At 34.3% G+C, this 17,611-nt stretch overlaps 1 protein-coding gene across 3 annotated transcripts in view; it reads left to right on the top strand.

Annotated features, from left to right (window-relative positions):
• SOX6 (SRY-box transcription factor 6) overlaps nucleotides 1–17,611 on the top strand; it is a 431,726-nt gene that overhangs the window by 47,743 nt on the left and 366,372 nt on the right. For all 3 annotated transcript variants that reach the window (XM_023737515.1, XM_004369676.3, XM_004369675.3), the window contains exon 2: nucleotides 12,834–13,074. In XM_023737515.1, coding sequence (XP_023593283.1) covers nucleotides 12,834–13,074 — 241 coding nt within the window. The remainder of the gene's footprint in view (nucleotides 1–12,833; nucleotides 13,075–17,611) is intronic.

The following is a 17,611-nucleotide window of genomic DNA, read 5'->3' as shown; positions in this document are numbered from 1 at the left end:
TTCAATTTTCTACTTTTTCTTCTGTGATAGATTTCTTTTGCATTCTTCTGGGTAACACATGCCCTGATTTTGTTCCCCACCATTCCTGGCAAGATTCAAAATATTCTTTTTTTTTTTTTTCCTTATCTTGCTGATTTTGAAACCTTGCTATTTGAAAGTTTGGTCCATAGGCAGGTTTATCTTGCTGTTGGAAATTTTTGGCTTCAAATAGTGATCTTGAGCTACACGTGGAGTACTTGTCACCTTTCTGAGCTGTAGTACATTTGAGAATACTTATTTTGTGATAATGAATTCGCTAAAATATTAAGCAGTCTAGTAGCATATCTATGACTCCTCAAGATGATTTTCTAAAGTAAATTGTGGTGGGAAGAGAAGTTTAAGGTAAGCTGTTTTCAATCAGCTCTTGAGGATGTGCTGGGATTAGCATACTAGTAGAAATGTTATTTTAGATTTGATTTAGAAATGAAAAATGGTACGAAACAAGTAAATTTAGAACAGTTAAAGTTTGAGGCCAGTGATAACTGATGCATCATGACAATAGTTTATCAAATAGAAAAACAATTAATAAACCTTTGAAATGTATTGGTGTATTTCACAGGATATGGCAGCTTAGACTTTTTCCTTATTGTTTAATTATTTAAACCCTGATAACTATTCTAGTATACTGAAATGCTGCTTCTGTTTCAAAGTTAATTCTGAGACGATGGATAATAACCTCCAAATTGTTTGTTGCAAATCAAGAAAAAAGTGAATAGCAGGAGATCTGAATCTGTACCCAGAGCCCAAAGACTCTGCTCTCCTTAGAAATACAGTTCTCAGCAGCAGCCACTGTCTGCTTTGGTCTGTCCTGTATAAAGAGTGATCCCCTCTCATCTCTATCCCTTTTGGGAAATAGTAGCCTATGTATTTTCATGCCGTGGTTTTGTCCTGTTATCATAGTCCTAGTTACTGGTCCCCTCAGCATTGGGCCATGGATATATTGCCATTGGAAAACTTCTGTTTTATGGGACTTCTATTTATCGTGATTTTTAAATATCCAGAATCTCCTTCTTCAAAGATTTTTGGTTGTTTGGTTTTTGTTTGGGTCAAATTATTTTTTTTGGTGAAGTTTTATTTAAAGGAAATTATTAATCTGATATCTACCAAATACTAGATACTTGCACACATATTAACTTAATCTTCACAGCAACCCTTCAAGGAAGACATATTGTTCTTAGCTTTATAGATGGAAACATAGAGGCTCAGAGAAATTAAGTAATCTCTGAAGTTCACAGATCTAGCAAATGAGAGATCTGGGATTTAAATCCCTACCCTAAACCTTCCCACTACACCACACTTTATTCTGGTAGTAGTTTCTGTTAAGACTGGTAGTGGTTTTCCAGTTCTAGGGAGCATGGGTGAAAATAAAAGATCTGCTTTTGAAGAAATTTAAAAGCTAATAGATCGGGCATGATGACTGTAAACATTTTTCAGAGGACTCTTACTCAACTTTGGGAAGTTGTAAGGTGGTGCTTATATGAGATGAAAGAACAGGACTGAATAAATAATGCAAGATTCTTTTCTATAACAGACATCATCACTTAGAAACTAGAAGTTCTGGCTTGATAAGTGTGCAAATAGGTACTTGGTATTTGGTAAAGAATCCTTTAGTATGCATGACAGTGGTAGTCATACTTGTCTTTTATAATGAAAACTCTAACAATTCTGTGCAATGATTCATGGAAACAATTGGTTTCTCATGTCCTCCTGGAGCTATTTATGATAATGCTACCAGCAAATGCAAGTGAGATATTTAAAGCAAATAGCTATAAGGAAGAGAAACAGTGGTAGAGGTAGGGGGAAGATATACAATATAAGACAGGGGCATTTAGTTATTCTCAGGACCAGACTGTTGGGTACATATCAAAAAATGTGGAAATTTGAGTTGGTGGTGAAAACCTTTCTTCAGCTTTCACAGACAATTACAATTTATAAAAATGTGTGCCCTTGTGTATAAGGCTTTACTCTTTCTTTTCTCTAGGTGATAAGGTATTTGTAATGTTATATGGTAGATTTGAAGAGGATATCTAATTACATTCCCTGACTTGATGGCAGCTATTTATGTATCTACTTATGTATCTGTCTATGTATCTGTGTATCTACGTATTTATCTAAGGTAGTATACATAAGTGTTGAATGAGTGATATAAAAAATAAGTTTTCAGAGATTTATTACAAGTCATTAGAAGAGGGATGGATCATAGTGATCTGGAATAGTCCCATTTGGTTTCCTAGTGATAAGAAAGGAAGATGAGGGAAGTAGGGGGAGACAGACAGATCAAAAGCTGGGAGGCAGCAATAAGTGAGGTCTGAGTATATCATCTAGTTCAGAGCAGCAAGTTAGGGTGTAGGCTACTAGAAGACAAATTTAGTAAAACTGATTGGATCTTGATCATGGAGGGCCTTAAATACCAGGGTCAGAAGTTTGGACTTTATTCTGCCATCGCATAAACCATCACTGATGTTTCTTGATCAGGAGAGTGGCCCAATGAAGGGAGTGGAAGTAAGATCAGTTCAGAGTAAGAGATACTGTTAGGGAAACTAGTTAGAGTCTGTTGAGGTAAATAAGACCCTGTATTAAAATGATTATGAGTATGGTAAGAGGGATATGAGCATGAAAAACATTATGAAGGAAGGGTTGATAGGGCTTCATGACAGAATGGCAATGAGGAACAAGGATAAAAAAAAAGAGGAGATGGATATAGTGTTCATGTTTTGAGCATGTATGATTGTGAGAATAATGCTCTTCTGGATGTAAATGAGTAAGGAAGTGTTTTAAGAAAAATAATGATGAATCCAATTTTAAGTTTTGCTAAATAGTGGAGTACGTCTTAATGTAAATGTCTAGTGGTCATCCGAGAAATTTTTTAATCTCGGAGATGAGAGAGAACTCAGGGCTGGGGATACAGATATATGATTTTGACATTAAGTAATGAGATGTTTCATTTAAAAAAGTATAGAGAAAGAATAATTTGTAGGTTGGCTGTATTAATATGTGAGTGGTATTTTCTGTGATTATTTATTTACTTCACTTAAAAAAAAAAAAACTATTTGCTCATCCCTCCCTCTTTCTCTGCCTCTTTTTGTTTTCTAATATTGTTGATTGCCTACTACGTATCATGCACTGATCTGGGCACGGGGGATCCAAAAGTGAGCAAGATAGACATGGTCCCTGTCCTCATGGAACATATAGGATAAGCTGCTGCTTCTTTTTTTTTTTTTTTAAATCAAACAAAATATTTTAATGTTTTCTGTTTTTCCTCCATTTATTATAAGCTTATGATCATATACCCATGCAAGCTTTATCTCCCAGGGTCTCAAAGACATTCTCTGACAACAAGTTTCCTTTTTTTCCTCTTACTGATACTTATTATTACTATATTGTAAGCCCTGGTGGTGCAGTGGTTAAGAGCTTGTCTGCTAACCAAAAGGTCAGCAGTTCGAATCCACCATCTGCTCCTTGGAAATCCTATGGGGGCAGCTCTGCTCTGTCCTATAGGGTCGCTATGAGTAGGAATCAATTCGATGGTACATAACAACAACATATTGTAAAGAATTCCATGTAGAAGTATAATTTTAATAATGGATTAAATTACCCATTACTGAAGATCAGAAAATGGTGATTGCATTCCTTTTCATATTCAGTAGAAACCCTGGCAATTTTCTATTGTGTTAGGCTTATAAGTAGGGCCTCTTGGAAAGAAAGTTTTTTATATTACTTGAAATGTGGTAAAGTCAAGGAAAAATATGATTTCCCAAAATAATCTTATTTTTCATATCCAAAAACTTCTCTTAATAATGTGAAATTTATCTTAAATTACAATAAAAATTACGAATAATGATTGTTGTTGTTAGCTGCCATAGAGTTGGCCCCCAATTCATTGTGACTCCATGTACAACAGAATGAAATCCTGCCTGGTCCTGCATCATGCCCATTATTCGTTGTGGATCGGACCTTTGTGATCTATAGGGTTTTCATTGACTGATATTTCAAAAGTAGTTAACCAGCCCTTTCATTCTAGTCTGTCTTAGTCTGGAAGCTCTGCTGACACCTGTTCAGCATCATAGCAACACCCAAGCCTCCATTGACAGATGGATGACTGAGCATGAAATGCATTGGCTGGAAATGGAACCTAGATCTCCTGCAAGAAAGGCAAGAATTCTACCACCGAACCGCCAGTGCCCTCTGACTAATTATTAGGTTTTCTCTTTCCCTTGATTCTCGCATGTTTATTGTACTTCTGATTTAGCCACAGAATTTGCCCATTGTCTTTACGTCACCATTTTCTCTACTGTTCTCTAATACAATGGAGTTATAGGAATTTCATCTATGATTGTCCATCTTGGCTTTATAAAGTATTAAAGTATCATTTTAAGGAATCGTATATTAGATCGTAAATGTCTGCAATTCTATGCTAAAATTCAAGCACAGGGAATCCATGCTGTTGATGGTCCCTACTTCATTCCACTTTCACCCTGGTGCAGTGCCCTACCCCAACCCCAATTGGTTCACTTTTGTGTCAGAGGATTAAAAAATGATAATATTTAGAGCAGAGGTATCAGGCAAAAATGGAATACCAGGCATAAGCTATAAGTATGACATACTTTTCTGATAAAAGGGATATATTATTGATGGGAGAAGAAAACCTCTCTCTATGTTGGGAGTATTTTGAGAATAGGAAAGGAAGTTTTTTAGCATATTGATAAGAATGATGTAATTCTGAATGTTTTAAAGTATGAGTTAGATAGGTATAAAATCACTTTTCTAAGAGAGCTTTTAAAACATAGTTTAGTTGGAGCAGCATCTATATTAATGGTATTCGTGTTATTTGTATCTTGGGAATCTTCAGGGTATAGGAGAACCATGCCAAACTTTCATTGCTTTAATACTAACCCAGCTTCGGGTTGCTGAGATCACTTTGATAGTGGGCCAATCTGGCCACCAAATTTCGACAAGAATTCCAGATGCTGCATGTCTCAGTAATAGCTGTGGACATGCACCCAGTCCTTGATTGTTTTTCTAAAGTTGGGTAGAGATACTTAATCAATTTTGTGAGGTGAATTTTCAGCTTCAAAAATACCAGGCCACTTTAGAAGACAAAAATAAAGCATAACATTTTTTTCTCTTAAGGAAAATTTAAGACAAAAGCTTTTGAGGTTGGATCCTATCTGTCCTTTTCAACCTTAAGAAAGATTTCTAGGCTAGAAAGAAATCCTTTAAAGTGTGGTTTTTATAATAGACGTGCTGCTGACATACACTTAATGTTATCGGCCCAAATGGCGCTGATATAATTTGTAGGCCTTGTACTATGCCTGGAAAAGTTGCAGTACCCTTACTGGTACTTGTATTAACTTTTTATAAATTGGTCATTCTTGTTGTATTTCATTTTTATTTAATGTAAGACTAATAAATCTTATTGTTAAATAACGAGGAGATTGCATCGTAGCATTCAGTTTTAAAATATACTCCCTTTTTGGGGGGAGCCAGATAGATGTGTTTACTCTGTAGAGAGCTTTAGATTTGATTTTTTGTTTTCTTCATGGTAATTATGTTTGCACTTTGCTGATCACTAGTTGTGCATTATTACAATGGAAGGTGACAATTTGATTGTCTTCAGTTGGAGAAACAAGTAATTTTATATTCACTAAGCTGTCAGGTAACACTAACTCATAGTACTAAGAGCTCCTGGCAATGCGGCTTGGCACCTATATTTAACTGCTTTGATGCTTGTGTAACCTCTGCTGAATCAGAAATACTTGCCTGCTGGAAATGGTTTTCAGGGTTGTACAATGAGGTTTTCATTAAGTAGACAAACTGAAAATGAACTGCAAAGCCATAGTTGTTTCTTCTCTTCTCCTCCCGCTTGTCCTATCTTCTCCTCTCTCCCTTCTTTTTCTCCCCTCCCAGCTCCTTTTCCTTTTGGATATAAACCTGAAATTTATACCTTATTTCATTATATGAAAGAGGAATTGCTGGATTGCTTTATTTACCTAAAAGGAACCTCAGAGATTAATTTCTTTACATAATTTTGTTCAGTGTCACCATGTGGGAGCTTTCATATTTTGGACAATCTGCATACTATGAATTTTCATTTTTTTCTGATAATATTAAACAAAGAGTGGAAATAGATAGTGACAGGCTTCTACCCTTTTTCTCTGAGAAGTCATTGTTCTGGGTCTATGATTTTTATTAATAATTGGATAAGATACCCTGTAGTTGGGCTTCCCTGTTAGCAAATCAGTTTCAAGCTGACAAAAATATGTCCTTTATTCACTTTAAAAATTATGGTTCTCATTTCATATGAAGAGGAGATTCAAAGTGAACATATATAAATAAATTTATTCTGCTATTATTTTAGAGAGCAAGCCATATAGAGGCTTTCAGTTGAGTTATAAAGTCATTGTGCTTGATTAAAATCCTCTAAGTTAGTGTATATTTATAGTAGCCATTGTTTGGTTTTGCTCTTATTGTTAAGTGACTGATTTTATTTATATACTCTGAGCCTGGCTTTCCAAAGCAAAAATCCCAACAAATTACTGGTAAATGAACTATGAAAAAAAGTCAATATTACTTCTATCAAGAAAAAAAAAAAAAGGAGGTTACATGAAGTCAAGTTGTTTTGATCTCAGGAAGAAACTGGATACTCAGGGACACATGTAATAATTATAGGTTTTCCATAGGCAGTCAGTCAGGCAGGCCAGTTGTTAGTCTGGTTGCCTGCCTCTTTCAGCAGATACTAACCAATTAGACAGAGGTGGTTACGTGATGTAACATTATCAGGAGAAACAATTCATGAGTCAAAGCATTCCAAGACATGAGCTCTAGTCCAAAGAACAGTCTTAAGCTATATAAAGTGACAGCAATATTGTCAGCTAAATATAAACTCTAGAAACACAAACTCTGATGACTTGAGAAGAATTTTTTCCAGGTAGTCCCTGTTTTATAGGAACTTCAGAAGGCCTTTGGAGGCAATTTTGGTGCTTTGGGAAAGTATTGGTGTGAAAAATTAGAAGCCTTAGATAAGTCAAAATCCATTAATTTTAAGTCCCTTCTTAGACATGCTTCAACAGGTTCAGATGTATTTCATTAGACTCATCTCTATAGATTTGACAGCTAACTTAAATCAGTGAGTTTTCTTTTGATAGGTGTTGTCTCTGTATGTTACCATATGTGTTCTGAAAGGGCTTCTACAAACTTTAGAAGAAACGTTTGTACATTTCTAAGTTAGCTCAGAAAGCAGTTACCTTCTTATCCACTGAAATTTCTCAATTGCTTATTATTATTAAACAGGTGTGAGAGAAAAACCTGGCAAAAGCCCAGGAAAGTTGGGGGTAGAGTGGGAGAGAGGAGGTGGGAGTGCAGGATAAAACAATATAAAGAATCAATAACAACCCCTAGGCTTTACTTGAAAGAAGCAGGGAAAGTTTTAAAAGGAATGTGTTCATTTTAATGTCTGGAATCAGGGCTGCCCTGTCGTCCGCACTGTGCCCCCCACCCCCCGCCACTCTAGGATCCTTAAACGTGGGAAATAGAGGTACAGGAAGAGGGTTTTTAATCGTTCTTTGCCCTAGGGCTGGGTGGACTGGCGTGCTTTGTAGGGGTTCCTGGGTATTGTGCATTTTGGCAGCTGAACATATCTGTTACTCATGCTCCTTAAAATGAGAGGCACTGTGTTATATTTTTGGAAAATTAGTTGTTTATTTCTCAGTATCATATCATTGCAGCATTAAATTAACAGTGAATTATCTGACTGAAATAAGTGTACCTTGGTAGCCTGGGGCTGAGCTACAAAAATAAATGTGAATGTTGGCCTAAAGTTTTTATTTTTTCTTTAAGTAAACCAACTATTTAAATGTTGCTTTATGTTAAAAACAAGGCTTCTTTTGAATAAATGTAACACACCTAAAAAGTGAATTCCATTTGATAATAATCTTAAAAGTAGTGGAAATATTTTTAAAAATCAGGTTAAAAATATTGTTCCAATAAATTCAGTGGCTTCTTTGGATGGTTATGTAAGTCCAAATGATAGTTTTGGGAGATGGATTCTTTCCAAGCAATAGTAAAACAAAACAACAACAAAAAAATTTAATTTTGAATGGCTATGCCGTATGAGAAAGCTGTTTAAAAATAATCCTAACTTTTAAAAACATATAAATAACATTTTAAAAAATCACAATATCAAATCAGAAAAGTGTAAAGTTCTAGAAAATATAATTTTCTGAGATGGAGGACTTCACGTGTAGATATCCAATATTTTAATCATTTTATAAAGCCTTGGACCAGGTAATTTTGATTTCTTATTAAAGAACAGAAAGAAAGCAAATTTACTGTCTAAATAGGCTTGTGATAGCCTAAACAGTCAGATTTTCTCCTAAGGTTTTGGAGTAAAATAATTATCACCTTTCTAGAGGCACTCCCACTGACTTCCTAGAGAACATTATCAATTACTAGAGGCTTTATCTTTAACAATCTCATTTCCAGAAGTCCTAAGCCCTGAAGTTCTTCCCAATGACCTGTCAGCCTGGAAATTCACTTGATCTGCTGGGCAGAGACATTTCAAACTCGGGGAACACATGATGGGAATTTATTTTATGTGTCCCAAAGATATGTAATTCTCCTTGGAGGTTTTACTTGATAATAGCTATGCCCCAGAAAACCATCTTGTTTAACCAATGTGATAAGTTGACAATGTAGTTTTTCTCTCTGATTATAATGTGCTCTGTGTAGTCAATACACTGGTACCATGTGAGTGTAATTTCCTCTTTTATTTTATCTCCAATGCACTGTATTATAAATAAACAGTTAAAAAAAACACCAAACAAATCTGTTGCATCTCCTTTTAAGATTGTACCACTGTAGACACTTGTTCTAGTAAAGTAGAATTGGGCGCATTTGATTGCATTTAAATTTTTCATGCTTCAGCAGTTTGGCTGGGAGCACAGTAAAGAAAAATCCCATGAGCGAGGATAGTTTAGAATAATAGAACTTGATTTTGTGTATTATAGCGGCAACATTTGCGCTGCTTTAGTTAGGGTTGTGTCAGCACTTCCATTATAAACCCCTGTTTTCAGGGGGGTATAACTAGGGAGATATTTTTTTTAATACAAATTAAAAAAAGACAATTCATTTGAATGATTTTTAAGTTATAATAGTTCCAAAATAAAACAAAGTAAAGTCACATAAAAATTGACCATTTTCACATGGATTTTGATTCTTTGTTTTGCTTATTAGGTGTATATGGCAGCAGCTTAAGTAAGGTACTATTCAAATACACTGGTGGTGAAAATTTTTGTAGGGGAAAACTACTGAAATTAGCATTAAACATAAGAAGCATTCCACATGCATTTTAGAAGATTAAAACAAGTGTATATTTGATCTATGAGTTTGTAAGGGAGAGTAAGTATGGTGCAGTGGTTATAGTATAGGCCTTGCCAAAAGTCACATGTCTTTGTGGCTTCTAGAATACAGTTTAGTTGGTCTAGTAAAATATTCCAAAAGGGAAAGCTAAGGTAAAGAAATGAAATATGGATATAATCAGTATATGTATGGATTCCTCAATAAAGTAACTGTGCAAAAATTACTAGTAAATCTAATCTAGTAATAAAAAACCTAGGCCTATTTAATAAAGTATACACTAAAAATAATTTGTGCACATTTTCCCTTTAAAAGAGCAAAACCACCACTACAACAACAAAAACATCAAAACCAATGGAAAAAAGAAACCTGAAACAAGTACAGTGATTTTTATCAAAAGGAAATGCCCTCAGTGGAATAATACCTTGCTAAAAGAACAAAAATCACCCTTTTCTCTGCTAACAATGTTTTTGAGAACTATATTAAAGTTAATGGAAGAAATTAAATATGAAATGGAAAATGTATTCTTGGAACAAAAAAGTATTGATTCCTTTGCAGAAGAAAGGAATTTCGAAGTTGAGTATGCATGCCTTCCTTGGATTTTAACCAGTTGTCCTACCTTCTTTGTCTCCTTGTCACCTAATGATGCTATGAGCTGAGAATTAACAGTCAGATTTAATATTGATTTTTTGGGGCGCAGCCTTTCTTTTATTGGCAACCTTAATACACATCTGTGTTTGTAGGTGCAAAACAAACGACAAATTGTGTGATGTTATAAATAGGTAGCTTTCCTGAATGGTCACTGGAGGAATCACCAGAAGATTGTTGATGAACTAGGGGTGAAGTCTTCCTTACTAATTGTATTCAGCGTGTAATTTCTAAACTTCCCTCTGAATTTTGATTTTCAATTAACACTCCCCATTTGAAGATAATTTTCTATTTAATATAATTGCAGGAAATAATTTATTGGCTGATTAAGACTGAGGGCCCAGCCTTCCTTAAGAAAACACTCTAACAAACCAGCCTTTAAACTCAGCTCATAGCTTTGGACAGATTTAGTCTATTTTTACAGCTGCACGTTTGTGTTTAATTAGGATTGTGCACTATTGTTCATTGGTGCAGTTTATCGTTGAAATTATTCTTAAGAGACTGTTTTCATTTTGGGTTTCATGTCCTGATTAATTTATACCAATGGAACAATCATATATATTAGCTATTGGAAGGAGCCAATTCACTATAATAAGAGGATATCTTCTGGGTAGCTAAACTCTATGTTTTGGATTATGACTTTCAATTGTATTTAACTGTTTTAAAAAGCAGCAGTAAATTCATGTTTCTGTTTTTAATATAAATGATTACATTATCGGGAGTGTCATTATCTGAACCATGAAAACATTCTTGTTGTTTATGACAAGCTCTTGATAAATTTGTAGAACAGTTATTTTTCAGTTATAATTTGCCTGGTCTTACTGTGTAGTACCTTTTAGGACCAATAAAGTAAGCGCTAGAGTGATTCTGTGTACTAAGAAACATCTTTTGGTATCATTTTCCACAAGTGTATATGCATACATTTATCCATTTTTTGGTATTAATAGAAATTGTTCAACAATATATTTATCTAATTCTTTGATATCATACTCTTCAGAACAATTAATTTATTTCTCTTTAAAAATGTAAGCATCCTTCTGCACTCTTTTTCTCTCATTTTATTTCTAGTATCAAGTCTAATAGATGAAATTTTCACTATTTGTACAATGATTATTATAAATAGGTATCAGCATTTTAATATGTTTCAAAGCACTTCAAAAGCCTGTAATACTTTTATTTAGAACTGTGCATAATTAGATTAACTTATCTTATATTAATTTTTTTCACTGTAGGATACTAAATCTGAGCCCCCTCATTAATTGTGAGAAATTTAGCATTAGCTGTTAAATCCTATGTGAAACACAGGCTGCTACATAAAAACTACTGTTTAAATTGGAATTAACTTAATTATTTTTCTTTGCACTTGATATTTCCTTCACTGCAATATTCATGAAAGCATGTGACAGATTTGTAAATTTAACTGTTAATCTCAGATTTCTAGACCCTTTAATCAGTATTTATTTGTCTGTAGAAACAGTACTAGCAAGTTAATGATTTGCTAATTTGAAAAATGCTCATGTGGTTTCCTATGTTAACTGATTTGTGCATTTTTAAAAAAATGGTATGAAATCAATTAATGTTAAAGAGCAATTAAGGTGGATATTTTATTCCTTTCATTACACAGCAGTTTTAGAGCTAAAGATGCTATAAACCAAAAACAACTAAAGTTTAAAAAAAATACTCAATTACCTCTTCTTTTGAGGTTTATGTTTATTTTAGTGGTTTTATTTCTAACCATATTACTAAGAAAATCATCTTGATAAGGTGATATTCTTTCTGTAAGTTTTGAAATTCTGTTTAATAGGCATGATTTTATGATTTTATAGGAGTGTAGAGACTGAAGACCTTGTTATACTGAGTGTAATTGATTTTTATATGTGGATACATGAATTAATGTTCACTAATTGTTTTTGGAGATTTTAAAATATTATGCATAGTACATATTTTATTATTTTCATAGTAAATGCTTTGAATTTTATGTCATTTTAATATTGAAAAATATAGTTATTTCAGATACTCAATTTAATTGGTACAAATTGTCTTAAGACTAACATTATCAGCCACTCAATCAATATGTCATTTAGACATTTGCAGCAGTTGACATATTTTAAAAGTCTTTAGAAAAGGATCGTATTGGTTCTAAGCAGTATTAGGCCTAACACTTAAAATACAAGGTATAAACTAGCAAGTCAGGACCAGATTTACTTAGGACTTCTGCTATAGATTATTTACTCTGCTTATTATATTTTCCTACGTAGAACTTCCTTCGTTTTCAATAGAATTTTGTTCCTATGTAAACTGTAAGAGAAATTTGGATATTTTCATTTTCAAGTCATCCTCCAAACTGACTCTGCCAGTTTGTTCGTTCATTTTTTTTTTTCTTTTTTATTGCTAACTATCTTCCTAATTACCCTTAAGAAGCTTGTAATCTAGTGGGGAGAACTGGGAGGAAAAATACGCACACACACACACACAGACACAGACACACTCACACACTTACAAACACATTACACACTGTGAAAACTTATTCTATAATAAATAATAATAAAAATTTCATTTGTGGATTGCTAGGAGAGGGAAAAATGTAACAATTACTGGGAAGAGGTTTGCTGAGTTAAGAAAGAAAGGCAGAGCAGATAAGGTGTTCTTTCTCATTGGTTTAGAGTAGATCATAAACATCTCTAAAGTTAGAGAACTTTTCTTTTTTCCTGAATTAGTTAAATGCAAGGGACAGTTTATTCTTTTGTTGTTGACAGCCCATTTTAATCCATGCTGTTTTTCTTCTTCTGCAGAAGAATGTCTTCTAAGCAAGCCACCTCTCCATTTGCCTGTGCAGCTGATGGAGAGGAAGCAATGACCCGGGATTTGACCTCAAGGGAAAAAGAAGAGGGCAGTGATCAACATGTGGCCTCCCATCTGCCTCTGCACCCTGTAATGCACAACAAACCTCACTCTGAGGAGCTACCAACACTTGTCACTACCATTCAACAAGATGCTGACTGGGACAGCGTTCTGTCGTCTCAGCAAAGAATGGTGAGCTTTTAAAATCTGGCCGCTGTCGTTAAGTTGTGTCAGTTAGCATGATCTCATTACTGATAGGTGTTTACTTGAGGGAAAGCTCAAAATACATAGCATTAGGGTTATTACTTTTCAGGCCATGAAACAAACACCATGTACATATGATTAACATATTGGAACCTGTGAGAGGTGGAGAGTTGTTTGTGATTTAGGTCACATTATTAGGTCAACTTGTCAAAAGTCTGAACTCAAGGTAGCGAACTTGGTAAGATCATAAAATAAGTATGATCAAATAAAGTTTGGCTGTGTATTAATATAGAAAAATCATATTAAGCAAATGTGTCTGTGTGAATGAAGTCATATGGTGAATACATCTTCAGTGAGGAAATGCAGGTGTTTATCATTTTTAGTGGTCATACTTGATTTATAATAAGGCTTTTCTCACTTACGTGCCTATATATCAATTTTAAAAAGCATGCAAAGCTCCTGAGTATCATTCAGTCATGCTGCGGGAGTTTGCCCTAAAGGTAGAAACACCATCAAATGCGTGCAGTGTATTAGCCTGCTTCCCCATGTTAAATTTTCTCTCTAAGCATCAAAACAGAAACCATAATAAGTGACGTTGATTATCTAGTTTAAAGCAAAATATTCATTTTTTTAGGATCTAGAACTGACTGAAACCTTAATATATTATATTAGATTAGAAATTTTAAACCCCATTTTGCATTTCTTGGCTTTTGGTTACGTTAATGAAAAACATTTTACGTGGGCAATGAGGAAAAGTTTTATTCTTTAAATAAAAAACAAGGTAATATTTTAAAATGTCTTTACCATTAGTAACATATATTTAAATTCTTGTTCTATACTTAATGTCTTGAAGCCAGTTCAAAGACTTGATTTAATAATTTAGAGAGACAGAAATTTTTCTTTTCAGTTGATTTTGCAGACACAACCAGTGCTCTGGAGCAGTAACTGAGATGTAGGGAATTGAAAGAAAACTTAAGACTTTTCTAGAACTAATTTTAGGTTAGAAAGGGATTGACATTATAAAATTAGATAGATTCACTGGAAGATTTATTTTCCTTGCATGGGGGAAGGCAGAAGATATAATAAAGCCAGACCAATGCTCTGTTTTTTCTGATTGGACTTAAGTTGTTCGTCTTATACCTCCAAGACAGCATGGGTAAAATAGACATCCAGGCACTGTTATTTATTTATTAGCAAGATAATGGGGCTATGTTTCATTTTCTTATTTCATAGTTTATTTTATTTTTTGTTGTCATCAAGGCTGTGTTTCATTTTGATTTCAGCAAATATTATCGAACATCTTTTAGTAGCAAAGTCTTCTACAGGGTACTGGTTGTGTAGTGGTGAACAAAACAGACATGTTCATGCCTTCATGGAGCTTATAGTCTAGGAGAGGGAGCAGAAATCAAATAAATATACACACAAATAAATATATGATTCAAATTGTGATAAGTTCTATGAAGAAAAAGAACAGGGTACTCTCTGAGAACATAATGGGTAAACCTAACTTAGAATGGATGGTTAGAGAATGCCCTGTCTAATTATGAATGGGAAGAAGGTAAAATGGCAAAAGGAATAGCATGTGTGAAGTCCTTGAGGTGAGAAAAATATAACTGTCTTTAAGGAAATGAAAGATGATATTTGTGTCTGGAGTGTGACAAGTGAGGATGAAATGTAACATCAGATATAGTTAGAGAGATTGGTAGGGGCTATACCAAACAGGAAGGGGCCCTGGTAGCTCAATGGTTAAGCGCTAGGCTGCTAACTGGTGGTCAAACTCATCACTGGCTCCATAGGAGAAAAGACCTGGCGATCTGCTCCCCTAAAGATTACAGCCTTAGAAACCTTCTGGGGCAGTTCTACTTTGAGTAAGAATCGACTCAACAGCTCACAAGAAAAACAATATATCAAACAGGATCTTGTGGATAACTTGCAGAGTTTAGATTTTATTCTAAGTGCAATGGAGAGTGATTGAAGGGTTTAACAATATTTCAAACAGTTAATTCTGGCTGTGGTGTAGTGACTGGACCAGTGGGAGACAAGAGTGAAAACAGGAAGACTTGTTGGGAAGCTATTTCAGAAGTCCAGGTGAGAGATAATAGTGGCTTGGATGGGTGTGGAGGCAGAGGGGATAGAGAAAAGGGATGGATTCAAGATATATTTTGGCTTTGATGATAAATATAATAATGGATACATAAAAATAACCAGACTAGAAAATATGGAGAGACAGCAATTATACCATTCAAATTTTACTTTTTTAGAGAACACTTATTTCTCTTGGTAAAATTTTGTTTGTATCTTGGAAAGTGCCAGGTTGCTTTGGTGTTATTCTCAAACTTCCATGGTCTCAATTTTGTCATAAAAATAGGTATTCAATAATTTTCTTACCAAATTTACATTGATTGGAGTTTATGCTAGTATAAAATAGTTTAAGGTAACAAATTTATTACATATTACTATAAAATAAATCATACTTGCTAGAAATGTTTTCAAACTTTCACTCCCTTTTGATATCAAACATTGCTTTCCAGTGGAGTCTGTGTATTCTGAATGTCTATAAGCCAAAATATTTTGTTTTAACTCCCACTTTATAGTATTTCCCAGCTGTGTACTTATATAAAAGGATTTAACAAATGGGAACTAGCAGCTGCATTTGGAAATTCCCTTTGTGTCCCCTTCTCTTTCGATAGATTCAATAATGTGTAACAACCGTACTATCAGACCTGTAATGACTTACTGTAGGTATCATATCACCAACCAATTTTTGTTTACAGGAAAGAAAAACAATAGAAGAATTTTAGGTTTCTGGGCAGTACTGCAAACCTACATATAGTATTTTTGTGTATGTGTGTACGTGTGTGTGGGGGGTGGAGTGGGGGTGTGTGACTGAAGTAAAATTTAAGATAAACATTTTACCTCATTAAAATAAATATGAAGTCGAAAAAGGTTGTTACGAACTGAAATGAAACCTGTAGTTCTTTTCAATGAATCATAGCATTTACTCACTGTAATTGAACCCCATAAAATAATTGCGGAGAAATAAAATTTAAAAGAAATTCTAAAATAATGTGAAAAATTCTGTAAATACATATTCAGTTTTAATTGTTAGTCACTTTTTGTGATGGCCCTCCCTCATAGACAGTTAGGAAGAGGCACTAAAAGTTTCTTATCTCCTGCATTCAGGAAGGGTTTTACTTTGAAATAGCAAGGCCACAGAGGAAATTTTCTATAAGCGAGAAGGAAGACACAGCAAAGAAATTCTGCTAATCCCTACTTCCTAATTAGAAAAAAAAGCTATGAATGTTAAAATTTTGATTAATTATTTTGAGATGACACTCCAACAAAAGATGAAACCACATAGTTTCAAACAAGAAATAAATTCATTGTGGCATAAACAAAGAGAATGGAAATTTTAGATACAGGGATTCAAGGACCAATTCGAGATAAAAATTTTAGACTCTGATTTTAATTACAGTTACTTATATGAGGGACCCCAGAATGTTCAGTTTTAAATTTAGCATGCTGTATTAATTGATGAGAGCCATTTGAAGGTTGAAAAGTTAGTGTAAATAAGAATTCACTGTCTTTGTTCTCTTTGTGCAGCCAGTACTATTTTCATCATGGCACCAGTGTACCAGCATCTTTTTTGTAGAGGAACATTGACATTGTCCACTGAAGTATGTTTTTGTTCCCATCAGGACTGACTTGTTAGGCAGGAATAAGTTCATATAATTTTCTCATGAAAAAATATAGTGTATCATTCTTTTTAATGTTAATAAGCATGGAAGAACATTTTCATGGTCATGTTTAGTGACTTGCATTTGACATTGTGTGTGATGATTATGTGCTAAAGATTGCAACTGGAGAAAGGCTTTGTGAGCTAATATATTGTTAATGAATTTGTCTGCAAATTATATACAGTTTTAGGGTACAAATTATATATAACTGTTTGTTGCATCAAATGGATGTTGAGATGTGCATGCTGTTTTGAGGCTCCCCCTCCACTTTTTTGGGAGGTGACACGACCATCACCGGTGACTTGAATGTATGGTGTTTACTATGTTCCAGGCACAGGAACCACTGTGTGAATAAGACAGACAAGATCCCTGCTATCATGGAGCTTAGATTCTACTAGAGTGGTAGACAATGAAGAAGTCTCACATGAGCGAGAAATTTCACACAATGATAAGTGCTATGAAGAAAAATAAATAAGAAAATATAGAGAATGATTGGGAAGGACTAATTTAAACAGACCAGGGAAGGTATTTTTGAAGAGGTGATATTTAAGCTAAGATTTGAAAAACAAAAAGGAGCCAATTCTACAAAGATCTGGGGAAAGACACCCTAGCCAGAGTGTATAGTTAAGAATAAAAGTGTTTTGTTTGGTGTGTTTGAGGACCAGAAAACAGACCAGAGTGATTGGAGTGGAATGAGTGAGGGAGAATGGTTTGGAAGGAAGTCAGGGAGGCAGGCAGATGACAGATACTATGGAGTCTCATACTCACAGAGGGTGGGGAGAATATTT

Source organism: Trichechus manatus, unplaced genomic scaffold (genome assembly GCF_000243295.1).
Source record: "Trichechus manatus latirostris isolate Lorelei unplaced genomic scaffold, TriManLat1.0 scaffold00006, whole genome shotgun sequence".
In the NCBI taxonomy this organism is placed as follows: Eukaryota; Metazoa; Chordata; class Mammalia; order Sirenia; family Trichechidae; genus Trichechus; species Trichechus manatus.
The sequence above is the reverse complement of the archived record's forward strand: the minus strand, read 5'-3'. Positions and strand labels throughout refer to the sequence as shown.